At 35.4% G+C, this 25,063-nt stretch overlaps 1 protein-coding gene across 2 annotated transcripts in view; it reads right to left on the reverse strand.

The window, feature by feature from the left end:
• Positions 1–359: 359 nt before the first annotated feature.
• Positions 360–25,063, reverse strand: part of atp1a2a (ATPase Na+/K+ transporting subunit alpha 2a) — a 42,485-nt gene continuing 17,781 nt past the window's right edge. The window contains exons 7-24 of one of the 2 annotated variants that reach the window (XM_046877007.1): positions 23,375–23,492; positions 20,144–20,412; positions 17,645–17,843; positions 17,244–17,356; positions 16,990–17,124; positions 16,736–16,815; positions 16,347–16,456; positions 15,847–16,022; positions 15,446–15,582; positions 15,113–15,263; positions 13,810–13,978; positions 10,906–11,060; positions 10,417–10,540; positions 9,262–9,407; positions 7,991–8,121; positions 7,696–7,797; positions 4,750–4,841; positions 360–866 (exon numbers count right to left, since the gene is read on the reverse strand). In XM_046877007.1, coding sequence (XP_046732963.1) covers positions 838–866; positions 4,750–4,841; positions 7,696–7,797; positions 7,991–8,121; positions 9,262–9,407; positions 10,417–10,540; positions 10,906–11,060; positions 13,810–13,978; positions 15,113–15,263; positions 15,446–15,582; positions 15,847–16,022; positions 16,347–16,456; positions 16,736–16,815; positions 16,990–17,124; positions 17,244–17,356; positions 17,645–17,843; positions 20,144–20,412; positions 23,375–23,492 — 2,436 coding nt within the window. In that variant the 3' untranslated portion in view covers positions 360–837. Of the gene's footprint in view, positions 867–4,749; positions 4,842–7,695; positions 7,798–7,990; positions 8,122–9,261; positions 9,408–10,416; positions 10,541–10,905; positions 11,061–13,809; positions 13,979–15,112; positions 15,264–15,445; positions 15,583–15,846; positions 16,023–16,346; positions 16,457–16,735; positions 16,816–16,989; positions 17,125–17,243; positions 17,357–17,644; positions 17,844–19,232; positions 19,838–20,143; positions 20,413–23,374; positions 23,493–25,063 lie in introns of those variants that run through there. The other variant, XM_046877008.1, reaches the window with a different exon arrangement.

Consider the following 25,063-nt stretch of genomic DNA (forward strand, 5'->3'; position numbering starts at 1 on the left):
CAGATTGTAATGATCAATAAAATGTTATTTTGTGCCTACACTACTAAACCAATAATATCATTGACAAATTTACCTAACAGAGACAAAGATGTAGTGACTAAGATGTGCAATGCACAATGCACCTTGGTATCATCCAGGGTGTATTCCTGCCTTACACCCAGTGTTTTCAGAACAGTTTAATCATCCTCTGCAACTTTGACCAGAAGAAATCAGTTACAAATGATTGAATGATCAAAGTGTCAGTTAAAATAGTCTTGATGAAAAAGCTAAATGAAATTTGTTTTCATTTACACTGAATTTAGATTAATTAAATATTTAAATATGCTACAATGCAAAAAAACATTTTTTATATATTTTTATATATATGTTTTTACAATTTAAATAATCTTTTCATAAAAAGTTATAATGTCAATGCACTAGCAACAGATATAGTGTTTATCATTTAAGCAGCATTTCTAAACAGGTTTGTGACAGATAAGGTTTTCTTCTTTGAGCACTGTGCAAACATGTATTTGTTCATCATGTATGGTTCCTTTTCATAGTTTTAAACTATTGAAGAGAGGTAGCCTATTTGTAGTTATGCAAGTTAGTTATATATAAGTACTGCTGTCATCTCATAGGAGTAATTTAGAAACAGCATGCTAAATATGCAAATCCGCATAGCTAAATTTTACATCAACAGCATAGGCAATAATGCACTTCTAAGATTAATGAGATTTAAGGCAGGGACAATTTTTTATCATAAAAGCAGGGCATCTATACTAATAAACTTAGAGAACATTGTTCTGATCATAATGACAATATTGGTAATACACCTTGATTTACATAATATATCTATTAATAGTAGGTCTCTTTTTCCACCCAACCTGTGAAGGAAAAAAGAAGAAATAATTAAATACTGTAACTTACTCATCACTATTAAAAAAATAAATAAATGTATGATATTTCTGTATGTTTTTATTTTTACCATCTGGGATGTTTTTTTTTTTAACATGTGGAGTATTTCTGGTGCTAAATGTCTTTCTGAATACAAATAGCAAAGTGATGACTTCTTTAAAAGGGCAAACACTTGATACAACATTTGTCCTCTGTCCATTATTTTCAACACACAAGTGGCACAGGTAATACATATAACATTCTATTCTATTCTATTCTATTCTATTCTATTCTATTCTATTCTATTCTAGAAGGTTCCTTTGGAACTAGAGAATGATGAACACTGATCAGCCATAACATTAAAACCACCTGTAAAATAATGTGTAGGTCTCTCTTGTGGTACTGGAACAACTCTAACCTTACATGGCATAGACCCACAAGACCTTTAATGCTTACAAGACCTCTGGTGCTCTTGTATCTGGCACCAAGCCAATCCTTGAAGACCTGTAAATTGGACTATAACGTGAGGCCTCCATGGATCAGACTTGCTTGTCTGATCATCAAATACCACTGATGTCTGACAGACTTCAAGATATTCACTTTGCCACCAAATTTCTCAGATGTCTTTTTTTTTTTTTTGTAGTGCGGCTGGACACATTGTCCTACTGAAACATGCCACTGCAATTACAGAATATTTTTTCTCATTAGGGCTGTACTTGGTCAAAAACAATGATTAGGTAGGTGATATATATGTCAAATTAACATCGACTAAAATGTCATGAAGTAGGGTTTAACAGCAGACCATTGCCCAGAGCATCACGCTGCTCTAGCAGGTTTTTCCACATAGTTCATTCATAGTTTTTAGTACGGGCAGTCTGACTGGTCTATGGCTGCACAGACCCAACTTTTTAAGTTCTTAAATTCTGTATAGCTGCTTTGAGACAATGTCCATTGTAAAAAGCACAATAGAAATAAACATGACTTGTTCTATGGTAACTCTCCTATGAGATTGGGTCATTCACTCCCCAATGTTGATACTGCTCTTGTTTAAGGATGAGAATCAGTGTATTGCTTATACTATTTTGAGAGTCAATCACAGTTCTGACAATGTTCTTTATTGATTACATGAATCAATCAATGTTCTGAGAGTGTTTACTGGAGAGGATAAGAATCACTCACCATTCTGATACTGGTCTCTACTGAGGATGAGAATCACTTGAACTCAACAAAGAAACTCAAAACTTTAAAAACGATGTTAAGGTTCATAGGGTTTATGTCCTTAATGGTGTTTTGTATCAAAATGTAATAATTCTAAACATAATTTATTATACATCTGGCATGTACACATCTAAGTGTAGAAGTGACCCTTTGTAAACATTCCAGTACACTGGTGATGCTCCATGCACCATGCACCATATCCATACTTCCTGCCCTACTGCTACAGTGGCCCATTTATCTGGATCTGTAAATAATATCTAAAGGGAACCAGTATTTTGTCTTTTGTGTCCTTCATTGTCTTGTGTTGTCTTTGCACTGTCTGTCTGGCACTGTTTGCACCAGGTTGCACACAATGCACTTTACGTGGCGAGGACACTTACTAGTGCTTAGCTCTGTGTTTTCCGTTATGTAGGATTAAACAACTTTATGTTGTTTAATGTAGCACCAGGGTTCTGGAGGAACGTTGTCCCATTTTGCTGTGTACTGTGTTAGCTATACTGTATATGGTTGAAATGACAAAAAAAATCTTTTTAACTTGACTTGCTGCTTAGGACAGTGCCATACAGATTGTCTAATAACTGCTGTGAGATTGCTGTGGATAGTACCATATGCATAGTCAATATTTGGCTTTGGATTGTTTCACTTGGTTACTCAAAAGGTGTGTACTTACTGATGTCTTGTTTATTATTTAGTGGATAAATCTATTTGAATACTATAGATTAAAAGATAAAACAATTTAAAACTAAAAAAAAAATTTGATGCATGTGCTGAAGCTCTCTTTTTGACTTTAAAGTATACAGCTGTGGTAGATCAATTACTTAAAATTGCACTATTCAAAGTCACCCTGTAGAGGATGGGTCCCATAATGAGTTTGTTTTCTTATTTGGGTTTCTTCATGATGTAATTTCAAGGAGTTTTCTTTTTTCTTCAGCCTTATGTTTGCTCATTACAGACCTAAATCTAAATTTATTCTGGATTTCTTAAAGTTGCTCTGTGAGAATGTCCACTGTTAAAAGCATTATATAAATAAACTGAATTCAATTTTAATTTCATTGAATTTTCATTTGACATGTACTTGAACCATACTGGACAATAAGTTCTTAAATAGACTCACTCTGTATCTGTTGCCCATTAGCTAAACTAGCTATGTGTAAATTTGCAAATGGGGTGGCACAGGTCTGTTTTGAGACAAAACATGCGATGTTGGACTGCACAAGCTTAATAATCAGCAACTCTTAAAACAGATGTGCTCGGTCTACTTTCAGATTTTAATTTAATTTTCTCCATCTTAACATCGCTTACGAATTTGTGCTCCCTTGGTGTTTGATATAAAACTCCATTCTAATGTTATTCACTCATAAAAGTATATTATTGCAGCTAACTAGTATATGTTCCACCTTTCCTTCACAGAAAGTCCTAAGGGTGCACACACACACTAATTTAACTTTAACTAACTAATAACTTGCCTCTGTGTTATGGCTGACAGGTGCTGAACACTATCCAGCATTAAAAGTTTATGCAATGCAACATCTCCAGTTTCCCTTCTGCTGCTGCAAATAATGGCATACCAGACACTGATAGAATGTCTATAAATAGTCTATAGCATATATGTGCGAAGTGTTGCCACTCAGTGTTGCTGCTTTGCAGACACAGAGGCCCCAGGTTAATCCTAAAATGGGGTTACTGTTTGTATAGTGTGTCCTCATATTCTCCCCATGTCTATAGGTGTTTTCTTTCATGCTTCGCTGAAAAACTTGGGTGCACTATATGTGTGGATAAGTGTGTAAATGTGTGTGCATGGTGTACTGTGATGAGCTAGCAGGTTTTAAGGTTGGCCCTGTGACCCTGGCTAGGACTGCAACAGTTGCAAAAGACAGAAAGAAAGGATGGATGGGTGCTTCCACTCACAATATAATAATTGCTTCCATTAATAATAAACACAGAAAGCCCTCTTATTCTGCCCATTTCTGTTTCTGCCACAATGCAGCAAAATATAGCTACCCTTTTAGTTCACCGAGGGCTCTGCAGCCATATTTGCTGTTGATTTCATTTTCTGCTGTGACCATGTAGCATGAAAAGGAAGATAATGAATAGTCAGCATTACTTTTCACATCTTATAAAATGTATGCATCACTGGTGTGATTATGCTGCAGAGCAAGGCTATGTATATGCTACGGTCCCAAACAATTGAGCATTGATCATTTCACACCCAATCTATCAAGGCCTGGCAAAAAAAACAGCTTGCTGTTTTCCCAGAAATACAATAAACTTGGGACGTTAAAATTGCCATGAATTTATAAAGTCATAAAATTAGTTAGTCTTTATTAATAGCACCCATGTGGACAGTAAGACACTGGTTAGGTCTAAAATGAGAATAGTATCTTTTAGGATTATCATAGGATTATTTAGGATTTAGGATTATCATGAAATGTTGAACAGAGCACTTTACTTCTTCAGTTAGATGAAAATATGTGAAAGGGTGCACATGACATATTGAATAGATATGTATAGTCAGTCAAGAGCAAAAGCATTAGCAATTAGCAAAAGTAAATATTAATAATAATTAATAATATTAATAAAGTTCCAAAAGCAAACACAATAGACAGCTAAACAAAAGGAAGTAAAGCTTGTTGTGGTCATGTTTGATTGCCTCACCTCCTGGACTCCGCCTCAGAATTAATTTGCGTATTTCATCATAGATAAAGATAAGCAGGCTGTATGGAAGAGCACAGAACCACCAGTACACCCTAAAAAAGGGAAAGTAAAATGGAGAGACAGAGCAGAGAAAGTAAGGGAAATGGGGTGAAAAGAGAAGGGTTAAATGAGAGGAGTACATGAATTCCAAATTTCTTACTCATAGCATCTACGATATATTCATAAAAAATGTGTTCATGGTTTTCACTTAAATGCAGTAATAGCACTAATGCAGATTTATTTGCGCTATATTTGCTTATGTAGGGAACTCATCTCTAGTCAGTAACTAAACAGCAAGTGTGTGTGTGTGTGTGTGTGTGTGTGTGTGTGTGTGTGTGTGAGACTAATATACCAAGGTTTATACCTCATGGGAAAATTTTTATTGCCTTTATGAAGAACATTGTTTATTACATGACTTAATTTTTTTTTTTTGAAATTTGACATCAAAACTAAAAGAGGCAAAATATTTAATTTAATTTACAAATGTTGAGACTACAGTTATGGTTATGCATAGCATTACAGTTTTTCTCAATTGCTAAAACACTAAACCCTATTGTCTGAACCAAATGCTCAGTTGCCTGAACCCACCGATTGAATCAATCACACTTTTGGCAAAACCATAAGCATTTTTCACCTGTTTAAACACAACTTGCCAACACATTGTCATTGTGATGCACCCGTGCTGCATAATGGTGAGCACAGGTGACAAAAGTCAAACACAATTAAAGCACAGGTGTCACCACTTGAACACAACAATTTAAAATTGATCACACTTGTGGCTAATGATGTGAGGGAACATATACAGTAAGCCAGTTCAGAGAGCACTGGTTTGTGAGAACCTACAATGGATAGAAATCTGAGAGGAAGAGTTCGTGTGAGAGGAGGTCGAGGTGGTCAGCGAAGACAAAGAACAGTAATATCTGATGAAATCAGAGCTACTGTGATTGACCATGTTCTTGTCCATGGTATGAGCATGAGGGAGGCTGGACAAAGGGTACAACCAAACATCAGTAGATTCACTGTGTCCACCATAATCCGAAAATTTTGAGAACAGGTAATTACCTTTTTTTGACATTAGAGTACAGTATGTAAATGTTGACAGCAATTACTGTATGACATACTATATACTGTACCACAGTATACTGTAAGTAAATATATGTTTCAGTACATCACTGTATCAATGTACTGTAGTATTGTAATGGAGGGTTGGTCTAACTGTTTGTAGGCCTAGTATTTCATGTATATTTTTTGTAACTCCATGTTCTCTTTTTGTAGAATTGAGAGGCCACATGGGGGTGGGAGGACAGGTATGTTCTCCCCACACCAAGAGACCCTAATTGTTGATATGATCCTTGAGAACAATGCCATTAAACTGAGTGAAATTCAGCAGAAGATCATTGAGGACCATGTAAATTTTGAGGGTATCAACAGTGTCAGCCTCTCTACTGTTGATCGTGTCCTCAAGCGCAACAGACTGCGCATGAAACAGCTATACAGAGTGCCCTTTGATCGCAACTCAGACAGAGTCAAAGAGCAAAGATTCCAGTATGTACAGATTGGCATATATCCAGACACATTCAATGTTGATTACTCTAAGTAGTGATTTACTGTAGTGGCCTAAATCACTTACAAAACTATATCTATTTCTACAGAGAGTTTTTCAACTGGATGCAATGAAAAGACCCCATAAATACATGTACACGGATGAAGCTGGGTTTAATCTCACCAAAAGGAGAAGGAGAGGCCGTAATGTGATTGGCCATTGGGCCATTGTTGGTGTTCCTGGGCAGCGTGGTGGCAATGTCACATTATGTGCTGCCATCAGAAATCATGGGGTTGTCCACCATCATGCCAACCTGGGGCCCTACAACACTCACCAGCTCCTCATTTTCCTCAATCACACGCGAGATGCTCTGTTAGGGCAGCAGGATGAGCATCCCATCTATGTTGTTGTTTGGGACAATGCGAGTTTTCACAGAGCCCTCCAGGTTAGAGAGTGGTTTAATATAAACCAAGGTTTTATCAATCTTTGCCTTCCATCGTACTCCCTTTTCCTAAACCCCATTGAGGAATTTTTCTCCTCATAGCGGTGGAAGGGACATGAACACGAACCTTACACCAGGGTACATCTCCTGCAAGCCATGGGACTCGCCTGTGGTGACATAGGTGTGGAGGCATGCCAAGCCTGGATACGGCATGCCAGGTTTTTTTCCCCCGTGGCCTGGCCAGACAAAATGTGGCCTGTGATGTGGATGAAGTCCTGTGGCCTGACTCAGTATGGAGACATGATGCTGTGGCTGAGTAATGCACTTATTTGTATATTTTTGTACTTTATTTTTACATGGGCTTACTGTACACAAGTGGCAAATGCACAAGATTTCTGTTTTGTCTTTTTGTACAAGTGCTAAATGCACAGTTTTTTTTTTGTTTTGCAACATGCATTTAGCCTACAGTGAACAATAAACATTTATTTCTCTCAGCATGTCCTGAGCATTGTGTTTTCCATTTTTCTACGTAGTGTTTAGTGACTGTTCCATAGTGATTTTAATTTTGATTGACTCAGGGCACGATTTGACAACATAGTTCAGTTTTGAGCACAGATTGAACTGTTTTAAGGTGAAAGTTTGGTTTTTCAAGAAGAGTCTGAGGTTTTGTGAATGTAGCTTGAGAATTGGGTTTTGTGTTCACAGTTTAGAGAAACGGAGATCAGCTTTCAAGAAATGTGTCTTAGCAATCGAGAAAAACTGTAATTGACTAAAGCAATGCATACATAAAACTAATTATTAGAGAAATGGTGTGTGTGTGTGTGTGTGTGTGTGTGTGTGTGTGTGTGTGTGTGTGTGTGTGTGTGTGAGAGAGAGAGAGAGAGAGAGAGAGAGAGAGAGAGAGAGAGAGAGAGAGTCTTACTTGAGTGGGTACATGCGCAAGGCAACATCCATTCCAGGGCAGTAGGACAAGAAGGCAGCAAGGGCTGTCTCAGCAAACAGGCCAAAGATCAGAATCTTATTTCTACAGGACAGGAAATTAAATAGTGTTTCATCAGTACTGCTACTTAAATTTTTTGTTGTGTAACAGTCTGGAAACAAGCATAGAAATGGTCTCAGAAGAAGAATGTATGTAATCTTTAAAAATAATTTTTCTAATAGTTCCTTTTTTGTTTCCCCAAAACATACACATCTCTTTTTATCACATATTGTCGCACCTCATGCCCTGCTGGAAAAGGGAATTGGTGCGTGTTTTGCAGATGATGAGGTCAGCCCACTGCACCACCACAATGCTTACAAAGAAAGATGTGTGACAAGTGAATTCCACAATCTTGCGCTGCTCGTAGGTCTAAATTAAAAAAAGAAACAAAATGTATTAAAATATTCATTTTTACTGGAAGTGCGTATTTACTTTCCAAACAGTCGAAGGCATGCTCATCAGGAATAAACTTAGAGACTAATTTATGATTTTCAAATTTGTGTTTGTAATCTTTTTATTTCTTTGGGACAATGCCATTGTTAAAAGTGCTATACAAATAGAGTTTGAATACACTGTATTGTACGCCTGGGTTTTCATGGTCTGCATGTGGATAAACTGGATAATCCATGTTTTTTAGGGACACATAAATGATATGTATTATTTTGTTCTTTGGAGGAATTATTTTTTATAACTTTGTTATGTATAGCTTCAATGTTCAGTATTTTAATGCTTAATTTCAGAATGGATGCAGACACATGGGTGCAGATGTTGAGCAGGAAGCAATTTGTTTGGTCTCTCTGCACTTTACAATACTGTTTAACACCTGAAACCTACCTATGTGGGAACTAAGAAGAAATAAATGAGTATTTTGTCATGAACACTTGTCCTATAACTACTAAGAACAAGTAGTTAACTATTCAGTTACTCACTCTGTGCATATGTATGTATGAGCATCTGTATGTCTACCTATGAAACATTAACATTCCATATTAACATTCCATTTTGAAAATGTTAATAATCGGCAAACAATATAGATTCCCCTTGTAAGATATACGTTTAATGAAAAGTGTCTGTAAATTATCAAAGTGAAAGTATTTTATGGAGCTTATTTATCGCATTGCTATATTACAGCTTTGTACTTCTGATGGATTTACATTACTTTTATAATGAATTAATTGAATCCAGTGTGTTTATAATAACTTATAGAAATTCTTACTGGAATACATTGAGGTATGTTAGGTAGCAGAGCTCTGGGATTAGCTGGGTAAATAAATTAAAATGGTACAAAATGTCTCATATGCACCTGAATATTTGATGACTAGCCACTGTAATGACAAGGGTAATTAATTACATTCAGCTGATGGGTGTATATCAGTCTACAAGAAAAAATATGTAAATTGACCTTGCTAGTCTAATAGTTTTGGAGGATATGATTGCACCAGAACAATAATTTTATGTTTGTGAGAGAATGTGTGTACACTGTATAGCAAGAATCTGTGTTTAAAATACCCATTGCTGTCCATAGCTGTCCTCAAGGTCATTGACATTACGGTCATCCCAGGCAAGTCGCAATCCTAGAAGTCTATAAGGCAAAAATCCATTTTCTGCCAATATCACAAAGTAGGTAAAGAACCCAGCCAGGGCCTGGATCATACCTACACATTCACGCATAGTATTTATTAGTATAAGTATAACCATTATTAATATAATATAAACATATGACACATTTAAAGACAATGAAAGATAAAGCTTGGCTCTATTATGATGTGGGGAGCATTTTGCTTTCAAGGTTTTGGTTGTCCCATATTCATTCTCTACTATTCTATAAAATCTATCTATCAAGGCACAATAAGGTTTTGGAACTTTTTTCTGGCCCACCAACTTACTAAGACACATTTTTGGTGCTTTTTTATTGTCTAATATATTGAACATTGATTGTATCAATCTAGAAATGTATACACTCCAAATTCTCAAAAATGTGGGCACTGATTAAAATGTAAGTTTAAAATAGAATGCAATGATGTGCAAATATCATGATTCAATATTTTGTTCACAACAGAACATATAATACATATCAAATGTTCTTAGATCTTAGGCAGTGTCTCTAAGAAATAGAGCTGGGCAAAGGTTCTTAAATCTGTAAAAATTGTCTATTCCTAAATTGTTCTCTCAATTTGTAATGTTCTTCAACATAAAATTGCAATTGTCTTTAAATATCTCCTCTACAGTACTTAGTATTATCAAAAGTGTCTAAAACACTGCAAATTATTGTATTGTGTTTTTATTTACAATTTACACAGCACCAGAACATTTTCGGAATCGAGGTTTTACTTGCACAAATAATTATTCACATAATTCTGAAGTGTGATCTTTAAAGGTAATTGTGTGACCCATAATCTTTTTTTTTTTTTTTTTTTTTTTGCACAGTAAACATTATAATTGAAAATTATTTCTTAGAAATAAGTTATTAAGTATGAAACTGAGAAGATTTTATTGTTAAATGCCCACTAATTGCATTCATTGCAGTTAAGGGGTTACAACTAGTTGCCTTGAATCATTTGACCTGGCTCAAAATAATGGAACAAAAATGATGCAAAAGCAATGCTTTCTTTATTTTTGGTAGGCACAGACTTGCCCCTGTGTGTGAGCATGCATGTGCCTTACCGATCTGCCCATATGCCATACTAATGAGTCTCTCGTTGACCAATTTGTCAGTTTTGGGGTTTCTGGGTTGACGTTTCATAATGTCACTTTCTGCTGACTCATAAGCCAGAGAAATGGCAGGAACCTGGGAGAGAAAGAGAGAGAAAGATGCAGAAAGGGAGAAAGATAAAAAGAAATTATGACAGTGCCTATGGGCAGTAGAACAGCAGCAATGTTATAAAATTAAATATTTGTGTGGCTGTGTTTGTGCACACAGGTGACAGGTGTTTCTTTGTCCTCTATATAACGTAATAGAATAAAAGACATTAGAAGACTAAAAATGATGAAGACAAAGAAAGCAGTGAGTGAGAAAGCAGCCTTTTCTGTCAGTCTGACATATATTTGTTGACTGAATGCAGACAGAGGGGACAGAGAAATATTAAGAATGTGTGTGTGTGTGTGTGTGTGTGTGTGCGTGCGTGTGTGTGTGTGTGTGTGTTTGTCTCTCACCATGTCAGTTCCCAAGTCAATGCAGAGGATGGTGACAGTGCCCAGAGGCAGAGGAACACTGGCAATGATGAAGAGGAGAAAGGGAGAGATCTCAGGGATGTTGCTCGTAAGAGTGTAGGCTATCGACTTCTTCAAGTTATCAAAGATCAGACGACCTTCAGGAGATAGACAGAAGAGATGGCACAGATGACTCTGCAATTGATCATTTTCTATTATAACTTTAATATCTCTTTTTTGTGGTTCATGGCATACACAGGAAAACAAGTGAAGACTAAAAGCTATTGCACACAGTTGGCTGTATTATGAGTGGGTGTCTGGTCTTTTAGTTAGAAGCATTTGCTTTTAAGCCAAAAAACAACGGTTAGAAAACGAGTGCTGAAAAATAAAATAACATTTAATTTTTATTTTCAAATACATATAGGCAATTTAAAAATCTTTAAACTTTTTTTGATTTTTTTTCATCATCATAATCATAATCAAATCATAATGTCTGCATGGAACATAGTCTATTTATCATGCTTTTGTTTTTTTTTTTGTAATATTATAAATGTGTTTTTGAATGTATAATCCTATTTTGAGTTGTAATGATAAAATGTTGTTTTATTTAATGTGCTTTCCAAGTGGTAGATAGTCAATAGAGACAGCTGCATAGAGTTTCTTGTAAAAAAAAAATATTGGAATATTGTTACATCAGTGCTAGAATCAGTCAGAAACTCTACTTCTCACAACACATTGTAGCCCAAAAATACTGTCATGATCTACTGTTCAGCACAACATATTTCTCCAACATGTTTATAATCATGTTTATAACTGTAAACAACTCCTCTTAATTACAATTACTGAATTATTACTGTATGCAGCAGGACTGGCAAAAAAAAGCAGCCTAACAAAAACTACAGTAATAGTAAAACATCTACAGGACCTTGTTGAGTTAAATGATAAGTTAACCATGTTCCCCAATACTATCTCCACCACCTTGAGTTTTCCCCAAACTCTGGTTGCACCTCATGTCCCATCACCCAGTTCACTCATCTCCCATTCTAACAAAGGGTTTCAAATGTTTTTTTTTGTTGTTGTTGTAGTGCTACCTTTATTATTCTAGTTAAGAGGGTTCTCCAATGAACAGATATATGCACAAATCCATATCCTGCTCATTGGCTAATGCCCTGACATAACCCTACAGCTGTATGGTTACAAGGAGAGAACATTTGAGGTCATATTTGTTGACGATTTCATGGAACTCTCCCAATGAGTTTTGAACCTTCCCCAAAGGCAAGGATATCAGAGAGCAACTCTCTATAACCCAGGGCAAAGAAATGCAATTGAATAATGAATGTGTCATGCCAAATAGATTCCCTTGCACACCCTCAGTCTTCCAGCACCTCTTCAGTGCTTTGAAAAATTGTGATTGTGTACATTATAGACATATACTGCTCCACATCTTTTTGGGCATTATAATGTGGGATCAGCAGAGAGATTGCTAGCTCACCAGCACATCATATTCATCCTGCAAATCCACCAGACCATTGGTTTCTTAAGATGATAACACACATCCACACAATAATCTCATTCACCGGACAATGTGCTTTGTACTTTCCCAGCTGGAATCTTATGCCACTAAACAACACCCCAATTACTTTTGTCTCATAAAATAAAATAATCATAATTGCTAGCATTGAGTAGTTCTTAAAGTCCCTACACCTTCACCTTTTTGCCTGGTTTGCATACGCTTGGGTTTACACTTCTGTTCTCTTACATGAGACCTCTGAAGACATTGTGTGTGATCAAGACATGCAGTTTACCTCCAGTATCTGGGCCAGCCTCATTGAGAAACATGGACTCTCAGTCAGCTTTGCATCTAATTACCACCCACAAACTATTAAACAAGAGCAATGAAAGATCTTTGAAACATTAAGTGTTGTAAGAAGCTCTCTCTAAAATATCAGCCTTCGTTATATAATGTACACTCACAATAAACTCTCCTAACTTACAATAGATTTTTACTCTCTTTACAAGTTCACTGACTCAAGCCTGTTACATAATTACCACTAGCATTCCCCTCACCACCTCAGAAACATCACTGTACAAAAAAGGACTACCCTTTTACTGTTTACCTTGTCAAGAACAGCCTGAACTCATTCAACAATTAAATTAAGTTGGAGTACATAATTGAGGTGACAAAGTAATACTGATTTCCAGCACACAGTGTTTTGACCCACTGAGCTGTCAAGAATTCAATGCCAAGCATCCCAAACCACAATGACATCATTAGAAAATTTTATCTGAAAGAGAAACTCTACTTTCTAGAACACATTGTGGCCTACAAACAAGGCCAACACAAACTTCAATCCCAAACATAACATGTCTCTAAAATGCTTACATTAACCTGTACCCACACATGCACACATTCATAAACAGACTTTGGACATTCAGCCAATTGTGAAGCAATGCGAAGTATTTTACTTCATGTTTTGAATCTGTCTGTCAGTTTGTTCTTAATAAAAAAAGAAACCTTTACTTCTATCTGCCTCTGACAGTTGTTCTATGTTGTTGTTTTACACATCAAGATGTAAGTATCAGGACATTAAATAATCTCATCATCTATTATCCCATATTCATATTTTGACCTTAAATGTCTTTAGTGTACAGTAATACCTTTGTTGTGGAATGCATATCAGATGTTAATCAATTAAAATATCAGTGACCTGTTTAATGCTGTTTGACGAATATAATTTAATGTTCAACACAATTGTAAAACAGTATGCTCATTTCCCCATTTATCTCTTGGTCAAAAATGGGAATCGCAACAAGCTCTAACAGAAGTTCATTGGGGCTTGAAACCCCCTGCTTCATGTAAATGGAAATAGCATTATTAAATACAAATACATATTTTAGTTATCTTACCCTCCTCCACTCCTGTTACAATGGATGCAAAGTTGTCATCAAGCAAGATCATGTCAGCTGCTTGTTTAGAGACATCAGATCCTGCTATTCCCATGGCAATGCCGATGTCAGCCCTCTTTAAAGCAGGCGAGTCATTTACCCCATCACCTGTCACTGCCACAATAGCACCCTGTAAAACATTATTGTTACACATTGGCTCTAGTTTAATGCTAACAACTAGTAGAAAAAAGTAAAGGTAAAAAAGCTTTGGTTAGTCTTTTGAGAAGAGAGGTGGCTAATTTTAAATGAAACTTCTTTGAAAGATGTCCAGATGTCCCGCATAACTGGTAGTACAGCTCAATTGCAGTCTTTTGTAAATAAAAAAATGTAAACTATATAATGAACATTTGATTACAAAAGAAAATGTGTATTATTGCCATGCTGAAATGTGATTAAATATAGCTCACAAATATTCTTATGATTTAAATATAGCATTTATTTTCTGTTTAATATACAGGGTTTAATGTCTGATAAACAATAATACAACATTTTGTCAAGTCAGTTATGTGCCATCTTATATTTGCATATATCTATATGCATATATACATTTAATTCTGTCTTTTAAAAAAACGACAAAGATATTAATTCACAATATGAGTAGCAAGCGCCATGGAGAAAGTGATGCAATCATACTGCCTAGATCTCTGATTGGACAAGAAGCTGCCTTTAAACACAATCATTTTGATTAAACTGCCCCAGAGATTGTTAGCTATGTAGAGCCAGTTGTAACTCTGCAATCTTGCTATGCTCCTCAATGTGCATTTGTTTCATCGAAGGTTGTTTTACTGCACCCTGATGTAACATTATATATACTGTAAACTAGGAAGCATTTTTTCTTGGGCCAGTAACAACATAAGAAACTTCAAACTATGTTGATGGGTATGAAAAAGATCCATCACAGAAGACAAAAATTTTCCCTTATCCTTTTCAGTCTTTTCTATAGAATCTACCCTCTGCTCTCAGGGGAAACATCTATATACTATTACTCTTTTACTAGGTTTTGGATCAATTTATTTTATTGGTTATGCATGTTTTGTCACTTTCAACTTTCTGCTTATTTGTATTTAAACTTTTTTAAACTGTATTTATACAATAATATTATTTGGAACCAACAATGAGCTGGCTGGAACTTTCAGGGGAAAAAAAGATTATGGTGGCAGTTATTATCAGTGCTACAGTTAAAACTATAGTAACATAGTTAATGGTTAACCAGCAAAAAAAAAATCTTTTTTTAAAATACATTTTACATACTGTACCCCCCTACCTGCCGCTGGCAGCCCTCTACAATGATGAGTTTCTGTTGTGGAGAGGTGCGAGCAAAGACAATCTCAGTATGGTTTCTCAAGAGATCATCCAAATACTCTGAACTCATCTCCTTCAGATCAGCTCCATGCACTACACATGCCTTAGCATCTCTGTGTCCAACACACACACACACACACACACACACACACACACACACACACACAAAATAATTCACTGACACATACATTTCTTAAGAACAATTCATTTGATTGCCATATTTAGGAAAACAAGAAAAACACAATAATCAAGTGTTTTAAAAATATATACACAATATACTTTTGGGTGAACACACCGTGGGTTAACCTGACTTAATGGGATGTTAAGTCTCTCTGCAATGTCCTCCACTGTCTCATTGCCTTCTGAGATTATGCCAACCCCTTTAGCAATTGCTTTAGCTGTAATTGGATGGTCTCCAGTTACCATGATCACCTTTGTAAATGAGATACAATGCTCACTGAATGTTTCATTGATGGTTAAAATGATGCAAAAATGTTCAGGTTTTTCTGCATAATTTACATATAAACAGAGATAATCAATTTTAAAATGTAAATGTGGAAGTACATACAACTTGCTTAATAAAAACATTTTGGCAAACATATAAGCATAAATATGGCTGAGTTTTTTTTTGTTTTTTTTACAAATTCTGCACATAAATGAAAAAACAAATAAGTGGACAAGTGAAAGAATATCTACCTTGATTCCAGCAGAGCGACACTTGCCCACTGCATCAGGCACGGCAGCTCTTGGGGGGTCAATCATGGAAATAAGACCCAAAAAGCACATTTGGTCCATGGGGAAATTGATGTCTTCACAGTCAAATGAAAAACCTCGCGGAAAATGAGATGGTGACAGGAACAGGTGGGCGAAGCCTGCATGGATAATATAAATTAAATGCAACAGAACATAATGAAACGGAAAGATACATTAAAAAAAATTAAGAAGACTGAAGTGTTATTAGGCTGAGGAAAAAAAAACAGACACATTATCTCCACAGACAGCCACAAAACCAGCTAGAGTTGCTTTTGAATAACTGTCTGATAAGTATATTGTCAGACACAAACTTAGTCATTTTTAAAATCACCAACTTCTAAGTCTTTGAAGACTTTTCTGTCTTACCAGACACTCTCATTTAGCATTACCCAGAAATAATTTAACCTACCTAGAGCCAGCATAGTCACTGTCTCTTTTCTTACCCAGCACTCTCTCCCCAAGACCCCCCAAATCCATGTAGGCTACTTGGAAACTATCTCTCCAGTCAGTGTCCAAAGGAAGCTCTTTTCCATTAATCATGATTGTACTGCACCTGCAGATTTGAACAATTATGGATTACCAATGACTGCTATTGTAGTGCAATATGAAATGCTTTATATATTGCAAAACTATTATTATGCAATTATCAATAAAAAATTATCGAGTTAATCAGATAAAAAAAATCATAGTTATAGATTTACAGTAATTGTGCACGACTTAATAGCATAGCATCAACAAAACAAATGAATATGTATGGTTCTGTCAATGGCACTGATTTGCCATGTCAGTAAAGAAAGGGAAGATCACTATTTAATGGTTTTCACTGATTTACCTGTCCAATATCCTCTCAGGAGCTCCTTTCATCACCAGGAGATGCCCAGATGGAGTTTCATCACTTTCATGGATAGACAGCTAAAAGGTTGTTTCAAATTAAAAAATGTGGTGTTTTAGGATCTGTTTTTTATTATAATGGATTTATAAAGAAAATTGTACACTGTAGCAAGAGCTTATGTTAGAAATACATTACCAGTCAGCCTAGACTCTGGTTTACATAAAGCTTTACATTGTGTGATTGTGTGTTCATACCTGAAACTTGTTGGTTGAGTTGAATGGAATTTCTCCTACTTTAGGGTTTTTCTCTCTAAATGCCTTCACAGACCCACAGGAGAGCTCAATACACTTAAGCAAAGCAGACTCTGAAGCATCACCTGCAGTCTCCATCTACATTCACCACATACATGGTAAGTTCAAAAGTACATTCTTATAAGGAAAATGTTTTTATTAATTAGGATATCAATATTGTTGGAAAATTGATAAATTCAAAGTGCTTGTGAGAACACCTTCAAAATAGGAATATCTTTTTGTCCAGGTTTGAAGACAGCACGGTTGCAGAGCGCTGCTACATGCGACAGAGCAGTCCAGGTGGGGGAGCTCTTATCAAAGACCCCATTGCCTGTGAAAAAAGAATCATACCCAAATTAAAAGTAGATAAGATAAGATAAAGATAAGATAAACCTTTATTCGTCCCACAGTGGGGAAATTTCTAGTAAATAAATAAATAAATAAATAAATAAATATGCAAGAGTTTTAATTAGGTTCTTTACAATACAGTTAACTAAAATGGACTGCAGCGCAAACCCCAAACACTAAGACACAAATCACTCAGGGTTAGGCTTGGCTGATTGGCTCTCTGTCTGTCTAACTCTCCCTAAGAACTGGTTATCTGAAATATAGCTCTAACCTGATTGATCCTCTGTAGTATCAGCTTCATAGATCTGATTATCAAACCACATGTGGGCAACGGTCATACGGTTCTGGGTTAGGGTTCCAGTCTTGTCTGAGCAAATAGTGGAAGTGGAGCCCAAAGTCTCTACAGCCTCCAAATTCTTCACCAAACAGTTCTTATGTGCCATACGTTTAGCTGTCAAAGTGAGACACACCTGAGAAAAGAATAAGGAATAAGATGAAGGAGAAAGAGAAGGTTAATAATATTTATTTTATTGATTATTTCTATATTCATTTCCAGCACTAACTAAATAAATAATTCCAACACTTTGAAACATTCAAATTGAATTAGCATTGAATTGAGAGAAGCAGAAAGAAAAAGAACAAAATAGCAATTGACTTATGTAAAGTACATTTAAAATGGTGTCAGGAGCTAAATTAAAACTGGAATTGCACAGAACAAAAGGAAAGGGAGCAGTATTTATTCTCATTCACACAGTCTGCATTTGTCTGTAAGTTTGATAGAAAAGAATGTACAGCAGATAGACACACTTTAGTCAAAAGAGTTCAATTTACACAATACATAGACATGGGAAGTCAAGAATAGGAAAAAGATGACAGGAGAATAAAAGATTAAAAGAGCCATAAATAACATGAAGACAAACATAGAAATAGAGAAAGTAAACAGGACAATCGGTAAGTATTCTATGGACACAACAGGTGGTAAATTAGGTAAAGACAAAGACAAAGAGAAGAAGACAAGTCGAAAAACACACTGTTAAAGAGAGATACACAATGAAAACAGACACAGGCAGAGACAATGAAAGCCCAAAAGAAAATATCAGAGACAGTTCTTCATAGTGACAATGGCCAGCAGCCACAGTAGTTTCTGTGTGTGTTGTTTCTATAAAAGAAAAAAAACAGCTCTGTTTTAGCCCCCCTTACCACCAGGGATAGTAAGAATCACCTGCATTTTTTGTTTGACTGTTCACACATGCCAAAGCTTTCCAACAAGGTCACATAGTAAAATGACAATAGAAAAACAAAAAACGCTGCTGTAAATAGCCATTTCTTTTTTGTTTCTTCTTCTCACCCTGTACACATGTACAGTAGGACAACATGCACACAAATTGGAGCTGTCAACTTTGCAGTTTGGAACTACAGGCAATGTGTCTTACCTGGGTCTGAGAATAACCTAATCTTTTTTCTTTTACCTAGTATGACAACTAGCAGGCCTGTGGCTACATGCCACTAGCATGGCACCATACTGCCTCTATTCAATGCTAAGTTTGACAACCTAGATGAATTTCTTCTTTTATGCAGTTTCTTGCTTAGATATGTTTCCTCTTACTTAACAGATTCCATGTATTCACTTGGACTATGCAGTGCAAGCATTTGAGCAAGCCATTCTGGAGATGTGCACCCTGAATGCACACATTACTACACCTTTTCTCACCAAAAGAAGACCTCACAATTCATTGGCATAGCCTAGATGCACAGGGAATACTAGTTACCCTGTCATGCCAGGGTGTGGCAGATATTTAATTCTTGCTAATCAGTCAGGCCACTACAACTTTTGTTATGGATATTCCATATGTCCTTACCACATTAGCAAGCATGGTGCTACCTGGCAGAATGTGACAGACTGCTAAAGTTGTGCGGATGTGCCCAGGTAATTCTTACTGTCTGTTACATGTCTGCTGGTTTTTTTTCTATTGCTTTCCCCCTTATTGGATCTGTCTTCAGCTCTTTACTATCTATAGGTGGAGCCACCTGGCAATTGAAATGGAGGCCTGAAAAAAAAAAAAAGGACCAATGATGAGCAAGAGCCCGACCATAGGAGGCGGAGCCTTCCGTTCAAAAGCAGCTCCTGAAGCTCCTGGGAACGAAAGGAGCGCGAGCTTGTTGCTAGTTGTCTTTGTTGCACGCACCTACATTCCACCATGTAGGTTTTGCTATTGTTTAGACAACCTAGTTGGAGGGCAGGTGCCACCCACTGTATTTTCTGGTAGCATAGCCTAGAGTAGTCAGCTAGTCTGTTGCTGTTTGTTAGTTAGGTTATGCTTGCAAAATACAGCCTAGAGTAGACCTTTTTCTTATGTTCATTTCTTTGGCACTGTCCATGTTCTTTTGCCAGTGTGAGTCCAGTCTTCTTGACTCTGTGAAACACGCTTGGAAATTGTTTGTTACCTTACTGCACTTGACCATTAAAACGATAACTACTCTAAACTCTGGTCCTGCTTTTTGTCCAAACAACCCGTAACATCTAAATGGCTATTGTTCCCACACTCCCCTAGGCCTAGCCAAGGTGGGAACGTAACCCTGTCTATGGCAGTTATGCGGGTTTAGAGAAACAATAAAATGTATTTTAAGTAGTGTTAATTATTTTTTGTAATCAATTTCGTGTGTGTGTGTGTGTGTGTGTGTGTGTGTGTGTGTGTGTGTATTAGGAAGAAAACGTTACAACAAGCATCTGTGCAAGGGTGATATTTGTCGGTGTGGGTATAAACTTTACCGTGACTGTTGCCAACAGTCCTTCAGGCACATTGGCAACGATAATGCCAATAAGAAAGATGACAGCCTCAAGCCATGTGTAGCCAAGGATGAGCGAGAGGATAAAAAATGAAACACCAAGAAAGACAGCAACACTAGTAATGATGTGGATAAAGTGCTCAATTTCCAAGTTGATTGGGGTCTGGCCAACCTCCAATCCAGAAGCCAGACTCGCTATTCTTCCCATAACTGTACGATCTCCTGTTGCAATCACAATGCCACAGGCTGTGCCTGTGCGCACATACACACACACACACACACACACACACACACACACACACACACACACACACACACACACACATACATACATACATTAATATATACAACATAAAAGAGTTGATGCTACACTAAATCATGACATTATTTACATAGCACAATTCTTGACAGTTTTGGATGGATTACCTAGAAACAGACTACATTATGTAATATAATATATGCAAATAAAAGTGATTTTTACCAGTTATAGACAGGAAGTGTCCTACCAAAATACAATCTACATTAAAAGTTTTTAAATGGCAAGGCCAATGTGTTTGCTTTTACTATGCACTGAAACCAGTTTTTTATAGATATAATACAGTGGATCAGAAAATCACTGATTTTCTTATTTTCTCACCTTCAGAATGAGAATATATTTAATATTGAGTGTCTTACTGAATATAAAGCTCTAAAAACAAGGATAAAATATCCTGATTAAATGTTGAGTAATAGAGCCTGGTTAAAAAATCAATAACAAACGAGAAAAAAACAAAATGCGTCTATGGTATCCATTGGCAGAAAGAAAATTTTGGTGGAGGCATCAAAGATACTTCCCATTGAAATACTTTACATATAAAGTCGTCCTCAGTGACACAAAAAAGAGGGAAATTCGTGTCTATGAACACGAATCAATAGATTACATTTTGTGACTATATCATGAATGCTGTGAGATTGGGCTGGTTTAACAAATAAAGAGTTTACAGAGATTAGTGGGGGGAAAAAAACATCTAATGTCTTAATTGTTTGCATGAAAGCACCTTGTTATGGAAGAGATCATAGGAGAGTAATCAGGCTAATCTGAGCTAAAAGGAAATCTATCACTGGCAGTTTGGTCTAAAATAGAACATGGTTTCTATAAAAAAACAAAAAACAAAAAAAATAAGACAATGTGGACACTTACTCACACCACGGTACTGAACAAATGCATGGAGAACACAACAAAACTCACAATTCTTTGTGATAATAGAAAAGATAAAATAATAATAAAATAATAATAATAATAATAATAATAATAATAATTCATAACAACAAATATTATTAGCGATTAGTGGGGTTCAAGCAACTGAGGTACTGTAGGTTCTAAGTAAAAAGACATTAGGAACATGAGTTCGAGTTACACAGAGTTTCGTTGTAATACACTTCTGGTAACATTGTCTAATTTGTAATGTATTGGTAATTGTTTTTTTTTTAAATAGGCAGGTATCTTAATGAAACCTTATGGCACATTGGGCAGAGACACTGCAAGGCAGGTATCAAGTCATCGGATGAACGGTTGAGTAGTCATAGCCGTTTATTATTTTTTCTTTGTTTAGCACCAACAAGTGGCAAAGCTATGCAAATTGATATTTTTTTGATAAAGGATTGAGCTTATAGACACGTCCACCAAGTTTGGTAAAAATATCTCATTCCACTCATGAGTTATAGCCATTTTTGTCAAAGTGACCCGCCTACATTGAACATTTTGGCAACCCTTTGAACACTGAGAAAGAAGTGCAATATATATTTTTTTTAATTATTGATAAGCGAACATTTCTGAACTGAGTTGATCAGATCAGATCAGATGAAAAAACTAGGAGTAGTTTTTAACCTAATTAAGAATAATTAATGAAGGATTTGATTGACAAAGTTGCTCAGCATGAGAAGATCAATCAAATGATATGAAAAGTGAGTGTATGTTTGAAAGATCGTGCAATATACAATACTTGAAAAACACGATATTGCCTCCTAGTGGCCAATGTCGTTAAAAATTTTTAAGAAAATGCCTATTGACATATTTGCTCAACAAAGTTAACTTTTTCCATAAAATTAAGTTGTTAAAAACATACTTTTGTGAACTAGTCCTAAATTTTTCATCTGATCGGAAACAACTTAGTTCAGAAATGTTCGCTTATCAATAATTATCTAGCATAAAAAATATATAAAAATATAGCACTTCTTTCTCAGTGTTCAAAGCGTCGCCAAAAATGTTCAAAGTTGGCGGGTCACCTTGAAAAAATGGCTATAACTCACAGATATCTTTATTTTTGAAACATGCCATTGGTAAGAAACCAGTGTAGAAAAGTAAAATTGTCAAAACATTGTTGTCAACTTGCCATCTGCAATTGTCATTAAAAAACAATACAAATGTTGATTTACAAAAATTGCTTTACCTTGCATACTCAAATATTATGTTTTGTTTTTTGTTTTTGTTTTTTTACAGAAAGAAACAACCCCGCATGAGTGCATTTGTTCAAAGGAGAGTTCCCCTATGCACTCAACAAGCAGCCACTATAAGCTTTAAAATGTCAACATTAAAGTACACTTTTATACATGCTTTACATACCCTGAATTAGGGTTTTATATAGTTATAATAAGCAAAACATCTAATTGTTTTTTAATCCGATTAATCGATTTATCAAAGCAGAAGAAGGAAAAAATGTCCAATTAAACGATTATCAAAATAATCGTTAGTTGCAGCCCTAGTGTGTGTGTGTGTGTGTGTGTATATATATATATATATATATATATATATATATATATATATATATATATATATATATATATATACATATATATGTATGCATGTATGTATATGTGTGTGTGTAAAAAAAATTGCAAAATGTGACTATTTTCCTTCAAGTTCAACACTTTTTTTTAATCACACTCATTTTATCATCCAATCATTTTAGTTTAGAATGTTGTCAGGTTAATCAGGAAGTAGGTAGAGCAGGTTATAGAAAATGCTATCAAGAATCAATGACCTTCTCATACTACACAATGTAGTTAACACTATAGCTTTAAGTGCCTGAATATAGATAAATCACAAGAGTGCAGCGTGAACTATCAACCCTGAGCTTCCTCTGTAAAATGTCTAAATTGTCTGGGAAAACAAAGATGTATTTTTGTTATAACTGATTCAATTTGGCAAATAAATTACAATGAATAAATCTCTTACCCTCAACACAGTTAGTGGAGAAGAAGCCAATGTTTCTGGACTCAAGAGGATTTTCGTGAGTGCAGTCTGGAGAACGGGTTTGAGGCTCAGATTCTCCTGTTAAAGAAGAATTGTCTACCTGCATGGCAAAAAGCATCAAACAGAAATTAATATAAGAAAAAGAAGAGTTCTAGTTCCCAGTCAACAGTTTGTTGCTAGTACAGTGATATGCTAGAGAATTAATTAATTCATGGTAGATGGATAGGTGGCTAACAGAAGTAGCTGGTTTAGTAGAGTTTTATTTTGTGTAATGTGGATCTATCAGGCAAGAGTGCCGGGTTGGACTAAATGTACTTAAAAATAAATACCTTAACTGTAAGTGAATTAAAATAAACTACAAAATACAGCAGCCACACCAAGAATCAAAATAAACTACTGTATTTTTGTATTTAAAAAATACTTTTTAATTGTTTACATTTCTTTGCAAACCTTCCAACAATTGGCCTATTTGATCATTCCTTCACCATTACACTGAATTAAGTAAACAATGTTTACATGTTAACAGATTACATTTACATTTGCGGCAGATCAAATATTCACATACATACCCCTGTGATCTCCCAGATGAAAGTAAGTTTTAAAGTAAACAACAGTTTAATGTTTGACAGTTTGTGATTGACTCATAATTGTATCCTAATTGATTTACTTGGTGTTTGGTAATGAAGGGCTACTTTGCATCAGCAACACTGACTCATGAAAAACAGGTCATTCATAAGAAAACATATGATGGCACCTGTATTTATAGCAACTAGTTCCTAACTAACAATCATTTGATTGTTAATCATAAATATAATAATTATGTATTATGTGTCAGGCAGTCAATTATGCAATAGGTATAATATTCGGCAATCAATTATTTATTTATCAATCATTGTACACTTATTTGAAAACTGGCAGCCTGCACACTTACCTTGACCTTCTTCCATATGAATAAATTTTCTGTTCTGATCTCAACAAGTCTGGAAAAACTACTGAGTAGGCACCAGTCAGTGGCCACATTTCTATGAGTATTTTACAGTATTTTAAAACTACAAAAATACAAAACACTAAAGTATTTTGATACCAAATATGAAGCCATTTTCATCAACCCTATTAAATCCAAATCACAAAATCCTAGTTTATATTTGAAATACTGCCTATCCCTACAAGAGTACTAGATTTGAGCTAATAATTATTTAAACCATAACACTTCTTTTATACTAAGCAATTATAAAAGAACAAATGCTTTTTGTACTTTTTCAGACTTTGTACAGTGAGAAAAAAAACTTATCATACATTTGTCATTTGGTAGACACCCTTATCCAGCCTCACTTATTTAAACAACCAAAGCATGTTGTTAAAGTTTTGCGACCTTGTTTGAGGGCCCAGCAATGAGCACTGAAATCGAAACACTTGTTCAGTTCCCTAATCTAGTCTATAAAATATTATAATAATATTTATAATATATTAATTAACTCTTTAACATCATTGACAAATAAATACTAGTTTTACACAGTATTTAAATATATATTTAAATAATAAATAAATAAAATTAGTAGAGTGTCTATTATTTTTTATATAAGATTTCTTTTTGTTTGTATGGGGGTTTTTGTGTGAAATTATTTGCATTTTATGTATGAATGTGAGGAAGCATTAAATTTTATCCCTTTT

Source organism: Silurus meridionalis, chromosome 20 (assembly GCF_014805685.1).
Source record: "Silurus meridionalis isolate SWU-2019-XX chromosome 20, ASM1480568v1, whole genome shotgun sequence".
Taxonomy (NCBI): Eukaryota; Metazoa; Chordata; class Actinopteri; order Siluriformes; family Siluridae; genus Silurus; species Silurus meridionalis.